At 32.8% G+C, this 18533-nt stretch overlaps 2 protein-coding genes across 2 annotated transcripts; both read right to left on the reverse strand.

Annotated features, from left to right (window-relative positions):
• Positions 1-4918: 4918 nt before the first annotated feature.
• LOC109175465 (polyphenol oxidase E, chloroplastic-like) lies at positions 4919-7439 on the reverse strand. Its single transcript, XM_019324723.1, has 2 exons — positions 6141-7439; positions 4919-5434 (listed from the first exon to the last, which is right to left on the reverse strand). Exons 1-2 carry the CDS (start codon positions 7437-7439, stop codon positions 4934-4936), a joined length of 1800 nt encoding a protein of 599 aa, XP_019180268.1. The 3' UTR covers positions 4919-4933.
• An 895-nt stretch (positions 7440-8334) lies between these two features.
• LOC109175521 (polyphenol oxidase F, chloroplastic-like) lies at positions 8335-10288 on the reverse strand. The gene is made up of 2 exons (XM_019324788.1): positions 9645-10288; positions 8335-9213 (listed from the first exon to the last, which is right to left on the reverse strand). Exons 1-2 carry the CDS (start codon positions 10280-10282, stop codon positions 8571-8573), a joined length of 1281 nt encoding a protein of 426 aa, XP_019180333.1. The 5' UTR covers positions 10283-10288; the 3' UTR covers positions 8335-8570.
• Between the last annotated feature and the right edge of the window lie 8245 nt (positions 10289-18533).

Consider the following 18533-nt stretch of genomic DNA (forward strand, 5'->3'; position numbering starts at 1 on the left):
AGCTAGAATCTTGAAATCCAAGTGTAGAATCTTCAATACAAGCTTCAAAATATGTAAATAACCCTAAATCTAGTCTAACCTACCCTAAATTGATGATAGAAAAACGGGAGAAAACAAGTTCATCCACATAGGGTTTGAGATGGGGACCAAAGCCAAAGAGAAATGAGAGAAATATGTAATTTATACTCGGGGAAACGCACGTTACAAGGCCCATCACGAGGTAACGAGCCTCATGACACAAAAAAATAATGGCTACTGGTCGGAACTCGGCGTCATGCGGCTTGTTATTGCATGGTGGTATGCGTGAGACAACAGGAGACATCTACTGAATATGCACGTCACGATCCTTGTCACGACGTGATGAGGTGCGTGACAACCTAACTAGTCATAATTGTCTTCATCAAAGTTGTATCCTTTTAAGTTTCTTTCGAATGACACAAGAATTACTTGATTTGAATTGGACAGTCTTACGCCGAGATATGATCTAAATACCAAACAATGATCAATCTGTGCGAGAATTTCAACTTCTTGCTCTTTTGTTTCACTTTTTCCTTGGTTTGCCCAAGTGATAGATGAAGACCATTGAAGACAATACTCTTTTACTCCCTTGAAAGTGTTTTAGCCATGAAAATACTTCTTTTTGCTTCAAGCTAGTGATGAGAGATATTATACCTAAATGCACAAACAAAGCAAATAGGATCTCTTTTAACATGATATCTACATTTTGGAGCTTGAAAATGAGATTAAATATGGGGTAAAGTGCAAGTAAAATATGAACAATAAAACACTTATCAAGTAGGGGTGTAAACGAGTCGAGCCGAGCTTGAACCTGGGTAGGCTTGAGCTTGTGCTCGTTAATGGAGGCTCAGCTCGAGCTCGAGCTCAGTAATTTTCGGGCTGCTCGAGTAGCTTGATTGTTCGAGTTCGAGCTCGATTTTGACATTGAATTTGACCTATTTAATACTTTTGATTTAAAATTCAAACTACTTTGTTTTACCCATACATAATTAATAGAAATCTTTTAGGGATTTTGAGTTTAAAATTTTAATTTCTAATTGTTATTTTTATATTATGTATTATATATGGCCTAGAATATCTAGGCTCGGCTCGAACTGAGCTTTGACCGAGCCGTTCGCAAGCGGCTCGCGAGCTGCTCGGCTCATTTACACCCCTATTATCAAGTACAAGTCTAGTACTTGGTATAGTAGGATTGTGAGTATATGATTTAATGTATAGTCCCCAATTTTAGTGTCACTATAATCTTAACACTATATTGTAATTTTATCATTGTTGAAATTACTTTTATCCATTAATAAAGCCAAACTAGTTAGAATGAGATATCATTGGTCAATATTTAAATTTAATTTCACATCGTACAAATTATGAATGTGGAGTGTTAAATTCATGTATTTATTATTAACATATTTAAATAAAATTTTTATAAACAACAACAATAATAATATTGTATTGGTTCCAAAAGAGGCATGCGTGGAGCAAGAATCCAATAATGTCAAAATGGAATTTAATAGGTTCATTCATATGGTCCAGTGCAAATTAAAACCGGCCAATCCCTATTGCGCAGTTGTAATGACAACCAGGCCACCAAGCTTGAGTGACTATGGCATTTTGGCTTGAACATTTATTGCAGCAACCCTTACCATATATATATATATATCTTCAAGTTACGTGTGTAATATGAACTAGTAGCCCGTGAAATTAAAAATGCGAACTAATCTTATTCTCATCTTAAAGTTGAAAATTAAGAAAAAAATGCAACGGCATCTCCATAATTACGACAATGTACTTAAAAACACTTGATAGTATATTCGCGAATAATTGACAGTTCACTAAGATCTATAATAATACAGTGCACTCACAGATAACACTCAAGATCTATAATAGTACACTCATATGTGTGCATTATTAGTTTAGTCATCTATCGATGTAGTATCAATAGTTTTCAAATGATCCATCATATATATATATATATATATATATATATATATATGAGGTTAAAGATCAGAATTCAAAAATGGTCCATCAACAGTGACAACACGAGAAACATCTACCATGCCATTTCCTATCTTTTTTTTTTTTTTTTTTTTTTTTTTTTCGTAAAGGTCTCGCATTATGTTTCATATTACTCCGTAACTGATAATGTTACGGATTTGATTTTTTTTTTTTTTTTTTCATACCTAAACGCGATAGGGCTTAGCTTATATTGTTTCGTCACTGTCGCAAATTATGTTTAATTTTATTTATGACAACGATGCATCACTTCATCATTGTGTCTCACCTGCAAAATGGTATTACACTATTTTGTCAAAGAATTTATGACTTTAATTTAACATGTGATTCCCAAAAAAAAAAAAAAAAAAAAAAACTTTTAAAACACCATATTTTCAAAAATAGGTTTTATATATATATATATATATATATATATATATATATATATATATATATATATATATATATAATTACCTATCCATCATTTTGAATTTAGTATTGTTATGTGTATTAATATATAACTATTTGTGTCGTTGTTAGCCCGTTGAGACATATTCAGTAAGTTACCTCATTCATTTCTCTTCAGGACATGAGAGATAAGTAACCTTAAGTTTAGGGTTCAAAATTAATCTATCTATCAATTTTTTTTTTCCTTTTCAAACTTGTATATACATACATATATGTATTTACACATACTAAGTACTATATATTTTAATTCATTTTTTTATATGAGAAAAACTCACAATTACTAACTGAGGTTGTACACGAAATAAATTACGTTTTTATGTTATAATAACTAACAAATTACACTAGAGAGGTTTTATATTTAATTTTGACCCTCCTCGTTTTACATAACTCTTCCACTAACTTGATCAAAATTTCATGCTTGATAGACCACCTCACATTGCGACATTAAATATGATTCACATCTATTTCTTCCTCACCTCGTTATGCATTAATTAACCAAACCCTTCCACCCCACCTTGCTATATTTTCTAGAAGATTCATTTGTCATGGTATAGTATAATTTAATTGGTCAATTAACTCAAAATAAATTGATAGTTTTATTTTGCCAGTAGTATAAAATGCAATGTTAGGTTAAATTTCAACTTAGGAATGTGTTTTAGATTTTTAGAAATTTTAATCATTAATTAATTCGATTCAAAATTTTAATTTCTTTAAATTAACGGAAAATTTACCAAAATATAAAATTTACTAATATTATATTATACCCCATTATATTTTGAACAAGCCCATTATTTGGCCCAATATTCTTTATCCCATTACACTTTTGTATAAATTTCAATTGAGTTGGTTGGTCGACTGATCAATTAGTTGAACAAAAAAAATTCTGTTCAGTTAATTAACTATTTAATATTAAGAGGTAGTACAATAAAAATAATTTAATACAAAATTACATTATATATATATATATATATATATATATATATATATATATATATATATATATATATATATATATATATATATATATATATATATATATATATATATATATAGGGTCAAGTTCCTGTGAGAACAGGTCTTCCTGTGCGGTCAGTGCGACATACACTATTAGGTATGCACAAAATACACCACACAGTGTTCGAAAATACACCATTATGTGTGGTCTTTTTTTTTTTTTTTCGTGGTGTATTTTTTGACATTTCATTCTGATGTATTCTCGAAGATGCATTTATATATGCCACTGACCGCACAGGAAAATCTGTTCTCACAGTAACCAATATATATATATATATATATATATATATATATATATATGTGTGTGTGTGTGTGTGTGTGTGTCTGTGTGATTTCTGTTTTGTCAAACGTGACGAAAAACATGGATTTCATTATTAACTTTTCACAAATACGTAGACTATTGTGATTGGTAAATGTTGACCCATCGTGCAGGGCATCGAAAGGACCAAATTATTTGGATTCCTTTTCCCAATCCAAATTCTTTCCTAGCTATATCTTTATTAAAAAAAGAAAAAGAAAAGTGTAATATATAATCTATGTGAAAGGTTCCCATGCGGTGAATGCTTCCCGTGCGGATGTGCGGTGGATTAATGTGCGTGAGATTTGTATTCAATGTGTGTGAGTGTTGTGCTTAATGTGCCTGAAATTTGTACTAAATGTGCGTAAATGTGTAAAATGCAGCAGAAAATATTGATGTCAGCTTCTTCCCCTTCTCCAGTAGCCATTTGTCCCCTCCCTGATGATGATGATGCGGAGGCGAGCTATGGTGGTTAAAAATTATGGGAATAATACAACAGAAATCCACACTTAACTGCTGTGAGAATTTTACTGTGCGTGCGTCATTTATATAAACATTCAACTGCATTGAAGGTAGCTGATAATCCAGAATCCATGGCCAAATTGAAGGAAGAAGTAACAAGAAGCTTGGGCGTTAATGTGCGTGAGTTTCTGTTCTGCTTCCTTCTGAGCTCGTAATTCTGAAATACGCACCCACATTAAGCACAAATCTCATGCACATTAAACACAATATTCAGGCACATTAAGTACAAAACTCATGCATATTAACATGATGCACATTAAGTATAAATCTCAGGCACATTGAGTACAAATCTCACGCACACTAAGTATAAATCTCACGCACATTAATCCACCGCACATCCGCACGAGAAGCAACAAATGCACCTGATCCCATCCCTATACACTATAATATATATTAGTACTTGTGAGTTGCATGTAATAGACGACGGACTGTGATCGTTCGAAAATCATACACTAGTTTGTAAGCAACTGTCATCGGGATCTCGACCAAATACTCCCGTCGGATCCTTTGTATTTTTCCATTACTCAAATTTCAAGAAAGAGATATTGACCAAATACAAAGGATATATATAGCCATCCATTATATTACAATCATAGAAGTCTAAGGAGGCATGCATATAAGGCATTAATAACAAGCCACCAATTTAATCACAGCCTTTGTGATGTTCATAGACCTACCACCACATTTTGGCACCAAAGTCACCACTACTTTGTCGTCTCCCTCGATCCCCAAGTCCTCAAGCAGCTCGGTGATCGGCAAGCTCCAGGTCGTCTTCGTCGGCGTGTGGTCGCCGGCGCGTTCGTGAACGTGCGCCAAGTTGGCGAAGCTGCTGGCGTACTCCGCCCTGTCCAGCTCCAACTCATTCACTTCCTCGTCGTCGTTCAGGAACACGTCGAATCTAATGTACTTCGTGTCGTCGTACTCCAGCCCCAGGTTTAGCAGCTCCTCCATCTCTTCCTTATCTGCTTTTGTCCTCGACGTCGTCGGCCTCGCCACGGAAAACGTTAGAATCTTGTTTAAGGTTGCCGGTAAGACGTCGGCGGCGGCGGGAATTGACTTGGGGCTTCTCGGCGGTTTCGTTCTTTTCCGGGTCAACTTGAATCTCTTCCATGGAGTTGGCATATCCTGAAAGAATCAGTGCATGCATTGTAACTCAAAACATTACCCAAATTGTAAAAAAAAATTGAGCGAGCAGGAAACTCGTAATCACTAAAAGAGGATGTACACTGTCTAAATTTTACTTTAAGATCTTCGTGAGTAAAACACTACAAAAAAGTAAATTAACTTAGGTTGTACATAGCTGACCAACTTAAACTAATAGGCCGCTCATGCTGGAGTCAAACTTGTAATAATTTTGTGCCCGCACGAGATAACTCATGCCTGGTTCAGTAAATAGTATTCAAGATTTGAAATTATATTCTTTAGTGACAATATGAGTATTATGCTCAAAGTGAACAGATCTTTTGTGCATTTGACCGTGAGTCATTGAGTTATCATGCATGCATTTGTAACTCAAAACATTACCCAAATTGTAATTTTTTTTTTTTTTTGTGACAAGAAAACCTAGTGACATTATTTGTATAAATTTCACATTGTGATTTTAATCAGACCTACTAGCACTATTTGTATAAATTTCACATTGTGATTTTAGTTAGACCATGAGAAAGTAAATTAACTTAGTTTGTCTATAGCTATTGGCTCAAGCCAATAGACCATCATACTGAAGTTGAACTTTTAACCTTATTGTTATTAAATAAATAGTTTGACTAACTTGGGCTGAGATTATTCCAAATTGTAAAGTTTAATTTGGGTTGAATTGAATAGAATATACCTGGAAAATGTAGCCAAGCTTTTCGTTGTCCAAACTATCTCGAACTTTGACCTTGACAAGATTCTTATTTTCATCGTAGAACAAGAACTCTGAGTTTAGATAATCTTGGTCGGTGATATCCATACGTTTGCCGCCCAGAGTCTTCCAGATGGTCCACATCCGGTCGACATTGGAGTGGTGGCAATAGAAAACCGGGTCTTTAGCGGCGGAGTAGAAGTTGCCCATGTCCTCGTTATGCTTCGTTCTGGGGTCACCGACCCACCGGTGAACGGAATTGTGCGGAACATTCACGACGGTTCCGTTGGCGGAACCGCCCGGGCCGTAGCCGTCAGCTCGCAGAGCGGCTCCGAAAAAGAGCGACGGGCACGGCGAGTTAGTCACCATTTGGCGGTACATAATTGCCAGATTGTTCTTAATTATCTGCGATTCTTTGGCGGCCAGATCTTGGGTGGTGTAAGCTAGGTCCATGGTGAAGCTGCCGCGGTGTTCCTGGTTGCGGACCTCGTCATACAGCGGCGATGACTCGTCGTCGTCGAAGATCGCCGGGAAATACATGCCCGGTGGGTTGTCCCAGTTCCAATATGGCAAGGCGAATGTTGGGTCGTTAATCAGGGACTGCAATATCCTCTCGTAGAAGTACAAGTACCATCTGTGGAAGGGGAAGAAGAGCCATGAAGGGTGGATATCGTAAGCTTGACCGGCGAGTTGATAAGCGCCATTGCAGTAAGCGCAGTGGACGTTAGCTTGCTGGTAGAAGTTTCTGGGATCATCACACGGAAGCTCCTTCATTTTCTTAATGGCGGTCTTGTACTTCTTTATATACGATAGGGATTCACTGACGGCGTGAGCCGCCGGCCGGACGTTAGGCTTCGTGAAACTGGGCACCGTATAATCAGAAATGGGGCCATAAAACGGAGGGCAACATGAATACGGCACTTTCTCCTCACTAAAGCTTATAGTAGCCGGGCCGCACTTTGAAATGTCAGGGGCGGGGACCGGAGCGGCCAGGGCAAAAGGGTCGACGGTGTAAGCGCCGTAGAGGCCGCCGAGGCCTAACAGGACGTTTCTCCGGTCAAGTTTCCGTTCAGAGATGTTGTCCGACGACGACGGTACTGTGTTTTTGTGACCGTCCTCATTTGACGTCGACGAGGCTGCACAAGAGATTATTGTGTTGTGACGTTTTGGTGCATTTGTATTGAGTGATGAGATCTTGGGATGTTTTCTGGGGAAGGGGTGGGGAGAAGATGATAAATTGGCGGTGGTAATAATGCATGAAATTGGAATGGTAGTTGAAGCCATGGCTGCGCTGCTACCTTAATTAGCTCGATTACAATAATGTCCCAATTTATAGAGTTGATGGGGAAGACAAAATTTGATTAATTATTAATTAAAATGGTTGACTGGTTGTGAGTTATTATACAAAAACTAAGTTTACCTATTATCTTTGATTTATAGAAAAATCTTGGAGTCTGTTTTGTAATCTTAATTGGCAAAAGACTATTAAGATGTAAAGTAACTATCATAGGTTACTCATAGCTGAATGACTCAAATTAAGAATGTCAATAGACTTGTCTTACGGATGATTTAACTTAAAATCTTGTGGTTATCCAGCCAACTGTCCGACAAAGATAGATATTATTAGACAATAATATCTGAAAGAGTTCGAACTCCTAAATCTTACTATCTAAATTTCTCGGATCCCAATGTAGCAAGACACTGAAAAGCTATTTTTCATGTGAAAATCAATGTAAGTCTCTACATCAAAGTTTTGTGTGTAAAAATAAAAGTTGAGAGTAAAAAATAGAAAACACATAATATATATATATATATATATATATATATATATATATATATATATATATATATTTTATGAATTTTCAAAAGTGGGGTCGAAGAATCCAAAAAAGTCCAATGAAATGAATTTATTGGAGTGTTGGTCCAGTGCTAAACCAATCGATGATATTCACCAATAATAGCAGGCTAATAGCCAACAATTTTACTTCGAACTCTCTAGTTCTGTCACATACTTTTATTTTCTCACTTAAAATTGAGATGTTAACATTTTATTGGGAGTAGAAAATTGGGTTTAATGTAGTAGAACTCTTTACTCTTTTAACTCATATTGGAATTTTGTACTAAATAGCATAGCTTGCAGCAACCTTACATGCAATGCAACGTGAATTTGATGCTAAAATGTACAACATTTGTCCATTATATTAATGGATACATATCAATTTGTCATATTCCTATATTTTCGCTACAAAATCCAAACTTAAAAATCCCCTCACCACTTTTGTCTTGGAGATAGGTGGAGAAAGTAAATCGTTGAATATGTCTCAACAGGTCGATACACTCCCCAATACTTGTATACTAGTGCTCACAACAAGGTCAAATTCATACTTCTCTTAACCTTTTAGTCATTGGTAATATTTAAATCTTGTACCTTGCCCTGCATAAAAAACTATCTTCAATTTTGACCTTGACAAGATTCTTGTTTTCATCGTAGAACAAGAACTCTGAGTTTAGATAATTTTTGTCGGCGATATCCATACGTTTGCCGCCCAGAGTCTTCCAGATGGTCCACATCCGGTCGACATTGGAGTGGTGGCAATAGAAAACCGGGTCTTTAGAGGCGGAGTAGAAGTTGCCCATGTCCTCGTTATGCGGCGTTCTGGGGTCACCAACCCACCGGTGAACGGAATTGTGCGGAACATTCACGACGGTTCCGCTGGCGGGACCGCCCGGGCCGTACCCGTCAGATGTCAGAGCGGCGCCGAAAAAGAGCGACGGGCACGGCGCGTTAGTCACCATTTGACGGTACATAATTGCCAGATTGTTCTTAATTATCTGCGATTCTCTGGCGGCGAGATCTTGGCCGGCGTAAGCTAGGTCCATGGGGAAGCGGCCTAGGTGTTCCTGGTTGCGGAACTCGTCATAGAGCGGCGATGACTCATCGTCTTCGAAGATCGCCGGGAAAAACATGCCCGGTGGGTTGTCCCAGTTCCAATATGGCAAGGCGAATGTAGGGTCGTTAATCAGGGACTGCAATATCCTCTCGTAGAAGTACAAGTACCTGCACATACAATGCACCAAATTATTGACATTCTTGATTTGAATCACTAAATTATAGACAATTTATTTTATTTTATGTAAGTGATTCCAGTTTCGTCGAACTAATCCTAAACATTCAGCCTCCTAAAATTATTGCAGAGGTAAATTGTGAGTCGTACCGTTCCTTTGGTCAACTTATATATTGATTTATCTAGTGATTTTTTACTAACTAGTTAAGTCACAAGGTGAGATTTTCCTTCTTAATTGCACCGATCAACTATGGTATATTATTGTGGCAAGACCGAGTTTACTTGGTGCATACTCTGGGTGACTGCCAGTTTCCGTTGTCACCTAAAAAAATTACTCCCTATCATTTTGGACAATTAAAATAAGTTAGTTAGACAGTTAGTTGACTTGGTAATCACAAGAATTTTCTGGTAAATGTACAAGTACCATCTATGGAAGGAGAAGAAGAGCCATGAAGGGTGGATATCGTAAGCTTGACCGGCGAGTTGATAAGCGCCATTGCAGTAAGCGCAGTGGACGTTAGCTTGCTGGTAGAAGTTTCTGGGATCATCACAGGAAAGCTGCTTCATTTTCTTAATGGCGGTCTTGTACTTCCTTATATACGATTCACTGACGGTGTGAGCCGCCGGCCGGACGTTAAGCTGCGTGAAACTGGGCACCGTATAATCAGAAATGGTGCCATAAAACGGAGGGCAACATGAATACGGCACTTTATCCTCACTAAAGCTTATAGTAGCCGGGCCGCACTTTGTAATGTCAGGGGCGGGGACCGGAGCGGCCAGGGCAAAGGGGTCGACGGTGTAAGCGCCGTAGAGGCCGCCGAGGCCTAACAGGACGTTTCTCCGGTCAAGTTTCCGGTCAGAGATGTTGTCCGACGACGGTACTGGGTTTTTGTGACCGTCCTCGTTTGAAGACGAGGCTGCACAAGAGATTGTGTTGTGACGTTTTGGTGCATTTGAATTGAGTGATGAGATCTTGGGATGTTTTCTGGGGAAGGGGTGGGGAGAAGATGATAAATTGGCGGTGGTAATAATGCATGAAATTGGAATGGTAGTTAAAGCCATGGCTGCTATCTTAATTAGCTCGATTACAATAATGTCCCAATTTATAGAGTTGATGGGGAAGACAAAATTTGATTAATTAAAATGGATGGTGCCATTTTAATATTTTTGAATGCTACTTGACTATTAGTATATGTTCATAACTACTTAGCTTTCTCAACCTACAAAGAACAAAGAGTCAATAACGCATTCAGCTCGAACTCACAACCTCCATGTGGAAGTCCAACGCGGATGCCATTTTAATATAATTTGATTAATTATAGAGTTGTAAAGGTCGTTACATAAGATTTTTTTTTTTTTAATGTGCTTTATCTATTATATGTGATTTGTGACATATTATACAGAAATTGAATTTACATAGTACAAATTCGATTAGTGGTTGCAAGTTTTTTTCGTCATCCAAAAATATTGTGCCTAGTGTTACAAAATAATATCTTTGATTTATGAAAAACTCCGGAGTCTATTTTGTAACCTTAATTGGCAAAGAACTATCAAGATGTAAAGTAGATATCCTAAGTTGTTTATAGACGTCTGACTCAAATTAAGAGGTCAATAGACAACCTCTCTTACGGATAATTTAACTTAAAATCTTGTGGTTATCTAGCCAACTGTGCGACACCCCCTAAATTTCTTTCTGATGTGGAGGACACTAATAAATTACTTTTTTTTTTTAAAGTCCCAATACAAGTGTTTACATCAAAATTTTATATGTAAAAGTAAAAAATGAGAATACACATAATATTTTCCTATGAATTTTCAAAAGTGAGGTTGAAGAATCCAAAAAGTCCAATGAAATAAATTTATTGGAGTGATAAACCAATGGATATTCACCAATAATAGCAGGCTAGCAGCCAGCAATTTTAATTCGAAAAATATTACTTGAATTTCCAAATTCTGTCCTGTGCTTTTATTTTTTTCACTTAAAATTTAGATGTTAATAATTTATTGGTAGTAGAAAATTGGGTTCCATATAGTAGACTCTTTTAACTCATATAGGAATTTTGTACCAAATAGCAGAGCTTGCAGCAACCTTACATGCAATGCAACGTGAATTTGATGCTAAAATGTACAACATTTGTCCATTATATAAATGATAGGCATCATATGAATTTGTCATATTCTTGTTCACATACTCATATACTTAGGCTTGAACTCACAAGCTTTCAAATGAAAGTCCAACCCGAGTACCATTAAACCACATAGTTTTGGAGAATAAAAAAAAATGAAATAAGGGTCAAATAAGCCACTCAATTACAAATAATAATGCAATTAGGCCACTGAATCTAAAAAGAACTACAATTGAATATCTAAACTAATCGATTTCATGTAATTAGTCCAATTTGTCCTTTTTTTTTTTCCAATTTCTATCATATTACCTATTTGTAAAAAAATTAAAATAATTTAAAATAAAATAAGTATTTAAAATTAAATTTAAAAAAAAAAAAAAAAACATCTTCGTCTCCGGTCATGGAGATGAAGAAGGTATCTTCGTCTTTGGAGGAGACTAAGTTTTTTTTTTTTTTCTAAAAATTTATTTTTAAATAATTATTTTGTTTAATTTTTTTTAAATATTTAAAATTGGATAACCTGTTAGAAGAGAAAACTGATAAATTGAAAAATTTGCATGAAATGAGTTAGTTTAAGGATTCAATTGTTTTATTTTGTAAATTAAGAGTCTAATTACATAATTGTGTGCAGTTCATTAATCTATTTGACCCTTATTTCAAAAAATAAACTAGGAACGGAGGGTTACATACTGCATTTAGTAGTGCATTCCGAGACAATTTGCACTTGCATTCTCACCCTGTGTGGCAAATTCGGCAAAATTAGCACTAATGAAAAAGTATTGTGCATCCATTTGCGTCCTTGATAAAGTTATGGATGGGCAAGAGAAAGTTATTATCTTATTTGGGGCAAGAGAAAGTAGCATAAGTTGTAAATTTTGCCATTTTTTCTATATAAAAAAAGGGCTAAATTTACAACTTATCTCCACAATTTTGCCATTTTTTCTATAAAAAAAAGGGTTAAATTTACAACTTATCTCCACAATTTTGCCATTTTTTCTATAAAAAAAAGGGTTAAATTTACAACTTATGCTACTTGGAGATAAATTTGCGCTTATTATAATACTAGTTTTTTACGCGCATTGCGCGATTGGGATAATGCCCAATGCTTTTTTTTTTTTTTTAAATAAGTACTTTAAAGTATATTAAGGCAGGATTATATTGAAATTGTTCATGCATAGATAATTGAAGGTTGAATTTGTGTATTTAAATAGGTAATTCTTTTCCCAAAGGTTAAGTCCTCAACCCCAAGGGCCCCCCACACTCCGGCCCGACAGAGCATTGTGGGAAGTTGTAAATCAAGGTGACTCAATGGTTCAGTAGACAGGGTCAAATGCTGATACGCACAAGGAATCTGCCCACTTTGGACATAATTCTCGCACTGTCGCCGCCGAGGTTCAAACGTTGGTCTCTTCTCCCAAATACTACCCACTAAACCATTGAGCTAAGCCCGTGCGGGTTAAATAGGTAATTCTCAGTTTACAAATGCAAAATAATATAATCAAGATTGATTATAATTGTCAATAAAATAATTGTATAGGTATAGTTGAAACCAAATACGGGACATAAGGGAGAACACATAAAAATTAGGGCATAAAATATTAAATATATACTAATATTGTTTGAGGAGATTCCGACGTTAGGATTTGTGGTTAAGTTCTATTAAGACTTTAATATTAGAATTAGATTAATGGTTTAGTTATAATTCTATATTAGACTTTAATATTAGAATTAGACTAACGGTGAATTAACGGAAAAGTTAAATGGATAATCATATAATTAAGGATAAATTAGAAAATCTTAAAAGAAAACAATTATAACCTGAACAATATGAACCATTCATTTGATTTAATAATTTGGCGGTCATTTTTTCTACCCAATGTTAATAATTAAATAAATTCGCTGGTCAAATCCGCTAGTATAATCCGCTAACTGCTGATTGTCAAACAAGGACATTGCGAGGTAGTTCCCACTTCAATTTGTTGTGTGATTTGAATACTCCCTTTGTCACAAAATCTCTCAAGTAGTTAATATGGTTGGCTTTATTAATTATATTTTTTTTAATTTTTTCATGGTATTAATAAAATACTTGGTAAATAAATATATAGCATTATTTTGTATTATAACTTTGATATTTAATTAGAAAAATAGTGCACAAAAAACATAATAGATAATGTAGTGAATATAATCAATTGATGAGTTTGAATGTAAAAATTTTTACATTTGAGAAAAATAAAGACAATATAACTAATGAAAATATTTCTTTTAATTAATTTATTGATAATTAATAATTTTTTTTCACTGAATAAAGACATTGTAAGGACAATGTAGCGAATATAATCAATTAATAAATTTGAATATAAAGAATTTTTATATTGAAGAAAAATAAAGACAACATAACTAATAAAATTATTTATCTTATTTAATTTATTGATAATGAATAATTTTTTTTTTGAATAAAGGCATTGTGGACACATAATTCTAAATTAAAGAAATGCATATGTATTATTTTTTGTTGTAACTACTAAATTATTATTTATATATAATTTAATAAGAGTAAAATAAAGTACTAATTATGCCAACTTTGATTGGGATGAGGTTCGAACCTAAGACATTTTTTTTTATTAAAATCAATGAGTAAGTTAACGGTGAACTAACAGCAATTCTTAAAATTTTAACGGAATTAGTAACGGTGTGTGGGTATTTTAGGAAATTTAGTGTAAAATTTAAATCTGATCAATCTTTTAATCAATCTGAGCCATTCATTTGATTAAAATCTGTGACCGCCATTTTTTTACCAATTATAGGCTTAACTCTCTTGGGCTCTTATTAGTATATATATATATATATATAGTAGACTAGTTTTACACTCGCACTGTGCGAATGAGGAAATGACCAATGTTTATAATTAAATAAATATTTGAAAGTATATCAATGCAAGATTATATATGAGAAGTTCATACATAAGTAATTTAATGTCGAATTTGTTTATTTAAATATGTCACTCATAGTATATGAATACAATGTAATATAGGAGATTCAGTATAATTGTTACTAAACTTTTTTTAAATAGTAATCAAGTATTTTTGTTGAAAAGGGTTCTAATATATTCAATTAATGCACATATATACAAGATCAATAAATGAATCATGGTACCAGTCCTTTAGGTGTTTTGCTCAGTGTTCATTTAGTTCAACCATTATTGTTGAATAAATTATTATGGATAAAGAAACTACTAATTTAAGGAATTTAGATGTAGTAAAAATTTAATATTTTTAATTATAATGTAACCCAAAGATATTGGACGATTGGTAAATATGATGTAACCCAAAGATCAAAATGCTAAAAAAAGTGTTTGGTTATTCAACAGGAAGCAACAATTTGTTCCAAACCACTGAAAATACAAATATTGCAATTTACAATATTTTCAGTTAGAGTTTTTGAGAATGATTTTCCCAAAACACCTCTATATTTAAATAAATAAATAAAAAAGTTTACTGTAGAGCCACTTCGACTCCTTGAATAACAAGAGCCACTTTCCCTGGCTCACTGCTTCTTTCAACGGATGAGCAAGCTTAATTTTTAAATTGGAGCCTTATGGCTCCTTTTAAAGGAGCCTCAATGCTCCCATGCCACTTTTCTCACCGATGTAGGAAAAGTGACAAAATTAAAAGGAGCTGAACGTTCAGCTCCACATATGTTTTATTTTTTATTTTTTTTAATTTTATTTTTTATTAAATTATTATTATTATCATTACTATTATTATTATTTTAAAACAATTATTATTATTATTATTATTATTATTATTATTATTATTATTATTATTATTATTATTATTATTATTATTATACCCTTAGGTCATTTTACATGTTAATCTAAACAGTTAATTTTTTTAAATATCTTTTTACAAACCGTTAATATAATTCGATAGTCAAATCCACTAATATAATCCGTTAACGCTAACCGCTAATATAATCATTAGATTGATCTCAATTTGGTGCATTGATGTTTTTTTTCACGTTAAGAGGTGTAGTACAGTAACTTATAAATAAGGCTCCTATATCCTATAAATGTACATACAATATTCAATTAAAACAAATTAATTTAATCCAATTTTCAAAAAAAAAAAAAAATTAATTTAATCCTGAAACATTTATTAATTTCATGTATCTTGCGGGATGTAATTAATCCAAATTAATTTTGGTTAGATTTTTTTCAATACATGAATTTACACTCCCAACCTCGGATTTAATTTTAATTTGAAGAAACATTATATTATTCTTTTTTCCTTCACGTGAGGTGTTTATGTTATGCGTACTGTACTTTGTGACTTGTGATTAGTTACTTGATGAAATAATTGTAATAATATATTTCTAAAGTCTAAAGGATAAAAAGTGCGATGATGATGGGTCCCAAAGACAAGAATAATTGTCGACATTTCTTGCATTATTGTGAATCCAACAAAAAAATAATGATGTTTAATTTGAAGCCACATCATCAGTGTCCAATTTTCTTTTTGATAGAATGATTAAGCATGGGAATGATTCACATGTGACCAATTATATATATCCAAGCTTCTACTAATCATGTTTTGATTGTAATTTCCAATTAATCAGTTGTCCATACGATTTATTTATTTACTAGTAATCTCAAAGATTCCTTACCTTTAAATGTATTAATTTATTTTCAAAAAAAAATGTATTAATTTATTATATTCACTATATTGTCTATTGTTTTCTTTTTACATTATCTTGTAATTAAATATCAAAGTTATAATACAAAACATGTTATATATATTTATTTACCAAGTATTTTATACAAATATAATAAATATTAATATTTTGTTCAAGGCTTTCACATGATAACCTACGACACACATCTCACAACACATGAATATGTAGGGAAAAATTACCACTACTAAATGTGAAAAATTACCACTACTAAATATCAATAGGTGTTTGTAGGATAAAGAGTTCATATTACAACTAAAATCTCAGTATGCAAATCTAAAACTTCATACACCGTAATCTCATTGCATAATGAATCTCTCTATGCTGCCACCAGTAACCTAATTGCACGTGACACACTACCAATAAAAAAAAAAAAGGACATGTATTTAAGATGAAAACAATAGCAATGCTACCCAAAAGAGAATTAAGAAGAATTAGAGAAATTTAAACCAAAAGTAGTATTTATTTAGACTATCGCTTTAAGACTAAGTATTTAGACTAGCGTTATTACAAAGTTGCAAACATTTATTTTAATGACAATTATAATCAATCCCTCATATATTATCTTGAATTTATATACTTCAAATTACCGATTTAAATAAACAAATTCAACATTTATTTACCTATGCATAAACATCTCATATATAATATTGCATTGATATACTTTGAAATACTTATATAAAAATAATCATTAGGCATTATCTCATTCGCGTAAAGCGCGTAAAAAAACTAGTATTATATAATCTAATAAGAGTCAATGAGTCAATAAAGTTAGACATATAATGAGAATTAAAATACTTTCTTCAATAGTTTATTAAAATGAATGATTCATATTATTTTAATTTTAATTTTTTTTTTATTATTTTTCATACTTTACTCTTTGAGAAAGTGGGTCTCATCCCTTCTAGGTGTATTTCTCATATTATTTCCAGTTAATTGCATTGCATTGTTCTTTTTTTTTTTTTTTAATATACAATAATTATTACCCAAATTATCAACTATACTTTTAATATAATATGAGTTTCAAAATTATGATTTTTTTAAATATATATATTATTATTTAAAAAATATTTTAATATAACTGAAATTTTAATATTGAGTATCTATTTTTGCACATGGCACATAGAAAATTTCAGTTTATAGGATAAAAAGCAATGAATCATCATTTTGTTTCTTTGTTATATTTTATAAAAACTTATCTAGAAATCAATCTTACGATTTTTATATTGTATCTCTATCATACATGATTTTAATGATATTATTGATTATTGATAATGATTTCCAAGCATACTTCGATACAATCATGTTGATAGATGATGATGAGTTATATATTAAAACAATATAACTAATGAAATTATTTCTCTTATTTAATTTATTGATAATAAATATTTTTTTCTTAAATAATTAAAGGCATTGTAGACACATCATTCTAAATTTAAAAAAATCTATATGTATCATGCTAAATAGGGTAAATTTTGTCTATGTTAGGCGATCTGCGAATCGTGCGGCCCATGCACTTGCTCGGAAAGCCGTTTCTGTGTAGAAGTCCGGGGCAAATTATGCTGTGCATCCGTATGCACCATGCATGGTGCATACGGATGCAAAAACGACGTCGTTTTAATAAAACGCGCGTCTCCTCTTTACAAAAAAAAAAAAAAAAAAAAAAAAAAAAAAAAAAAAAAAACAGGTTCGATTCCCAACAACAACATATGAACTAAAATTTCAGAATCGATGAACTATAATTCCATAATCGATGAACTATAATTCTATAATCGATGAACTATAATTCCAGAATCTAATCTATGAACTAAAAATTCCAGAATGAATGAACTAAAATTCCATAATCTATGAACTAAACTTTCAGAATCGATGAACTACAATTCCAGAATCGATGAACTATAATTCCATAATCAATGAACTATAATTCCATAATCTATGAACTAAAATTCCAGAATGAATGAACAATATAATGTTGTTGCTGGGAATTGAACCTGAATTTTTTTTAAAGGGGAGACGCGCGTTTTTTAATAAAACGACGTCGTTTTGGCATCCATATGCACCATGCATGGTGCATACGGATGCACATCATAACTATTGGAAGTCCGGGGGAGTGGTTAGATTTACCACCCAACTATCTTGTTTCGATTCTTGACTCTGATTTAATGAATTGGGTTCTATTTTCCAAAATAAAAAAAATCATATGTATCATTTTTTGTTGTAGCTACTAATTTATTTTATAATAATTTAATAGGAGTAAAATAAAGTGAGGACTTAATTATGTCAATTTTGATTGAGATATAGTTTGAACCTAAGACCTTTCTTATTGAAATCGATAAATAAGTAAGTTAATAATTAAGGATAAATTTAGATATCTAAAGAAAAAATTAAAATCTAAATAATCTGAACCATTCATTTTTCATTTAATAATTTGACAAATATTTTTTTCTACCCATAAAGCC

The sequence above is a fragment of the Ipomoea nil genome, unplaced genomic scaffold (assembly GCF_001879475.1).
Source record: "Ipomoea nil cultivar Tokyo-kokei standard unplaced genomic scaffold, Asagao_1.1 scaffold0688, whole genome shotgun sequence".
Classification (NCBI taxonomy): Eukaryota; Viridiplantae; Streptophyta; class Magnoliopsida; order Solanales; family Convolvulaceae; genus Ipomoea; species Ipomoea nil.

Bases quoted from the DNA above. Each gene is read 5' to 3' on its own strand.
- LOC109175465 (XM_019324723.1), bottom strand. From the start codon at position 7,439: ATGGCTTCAACTACCATTCCAATTTCATGCATTATTACCACCGCCAAT. The intron at 5,435-6,140 runs GTATATTCTATT...TGATTCTTTCAG, and splicing joins AGCTTGGCTACATTTTCCAG to GATATGCCAACTCCATGGAA.
- LOC109175521 (XM_019324788.1), bottom strand. From the start codon at position 10,282: ATGGCTTTAACTACCATTCCAATTTCATGCATTATTACCACCGCCAAT. The intron at 9,214-9,644 runs GTACTTGTACAT...TTGTATGTGCAG, and splicing joins TTCTTCTCCTTCCATAGATG to GTACTTGTACTTCTACGAGA.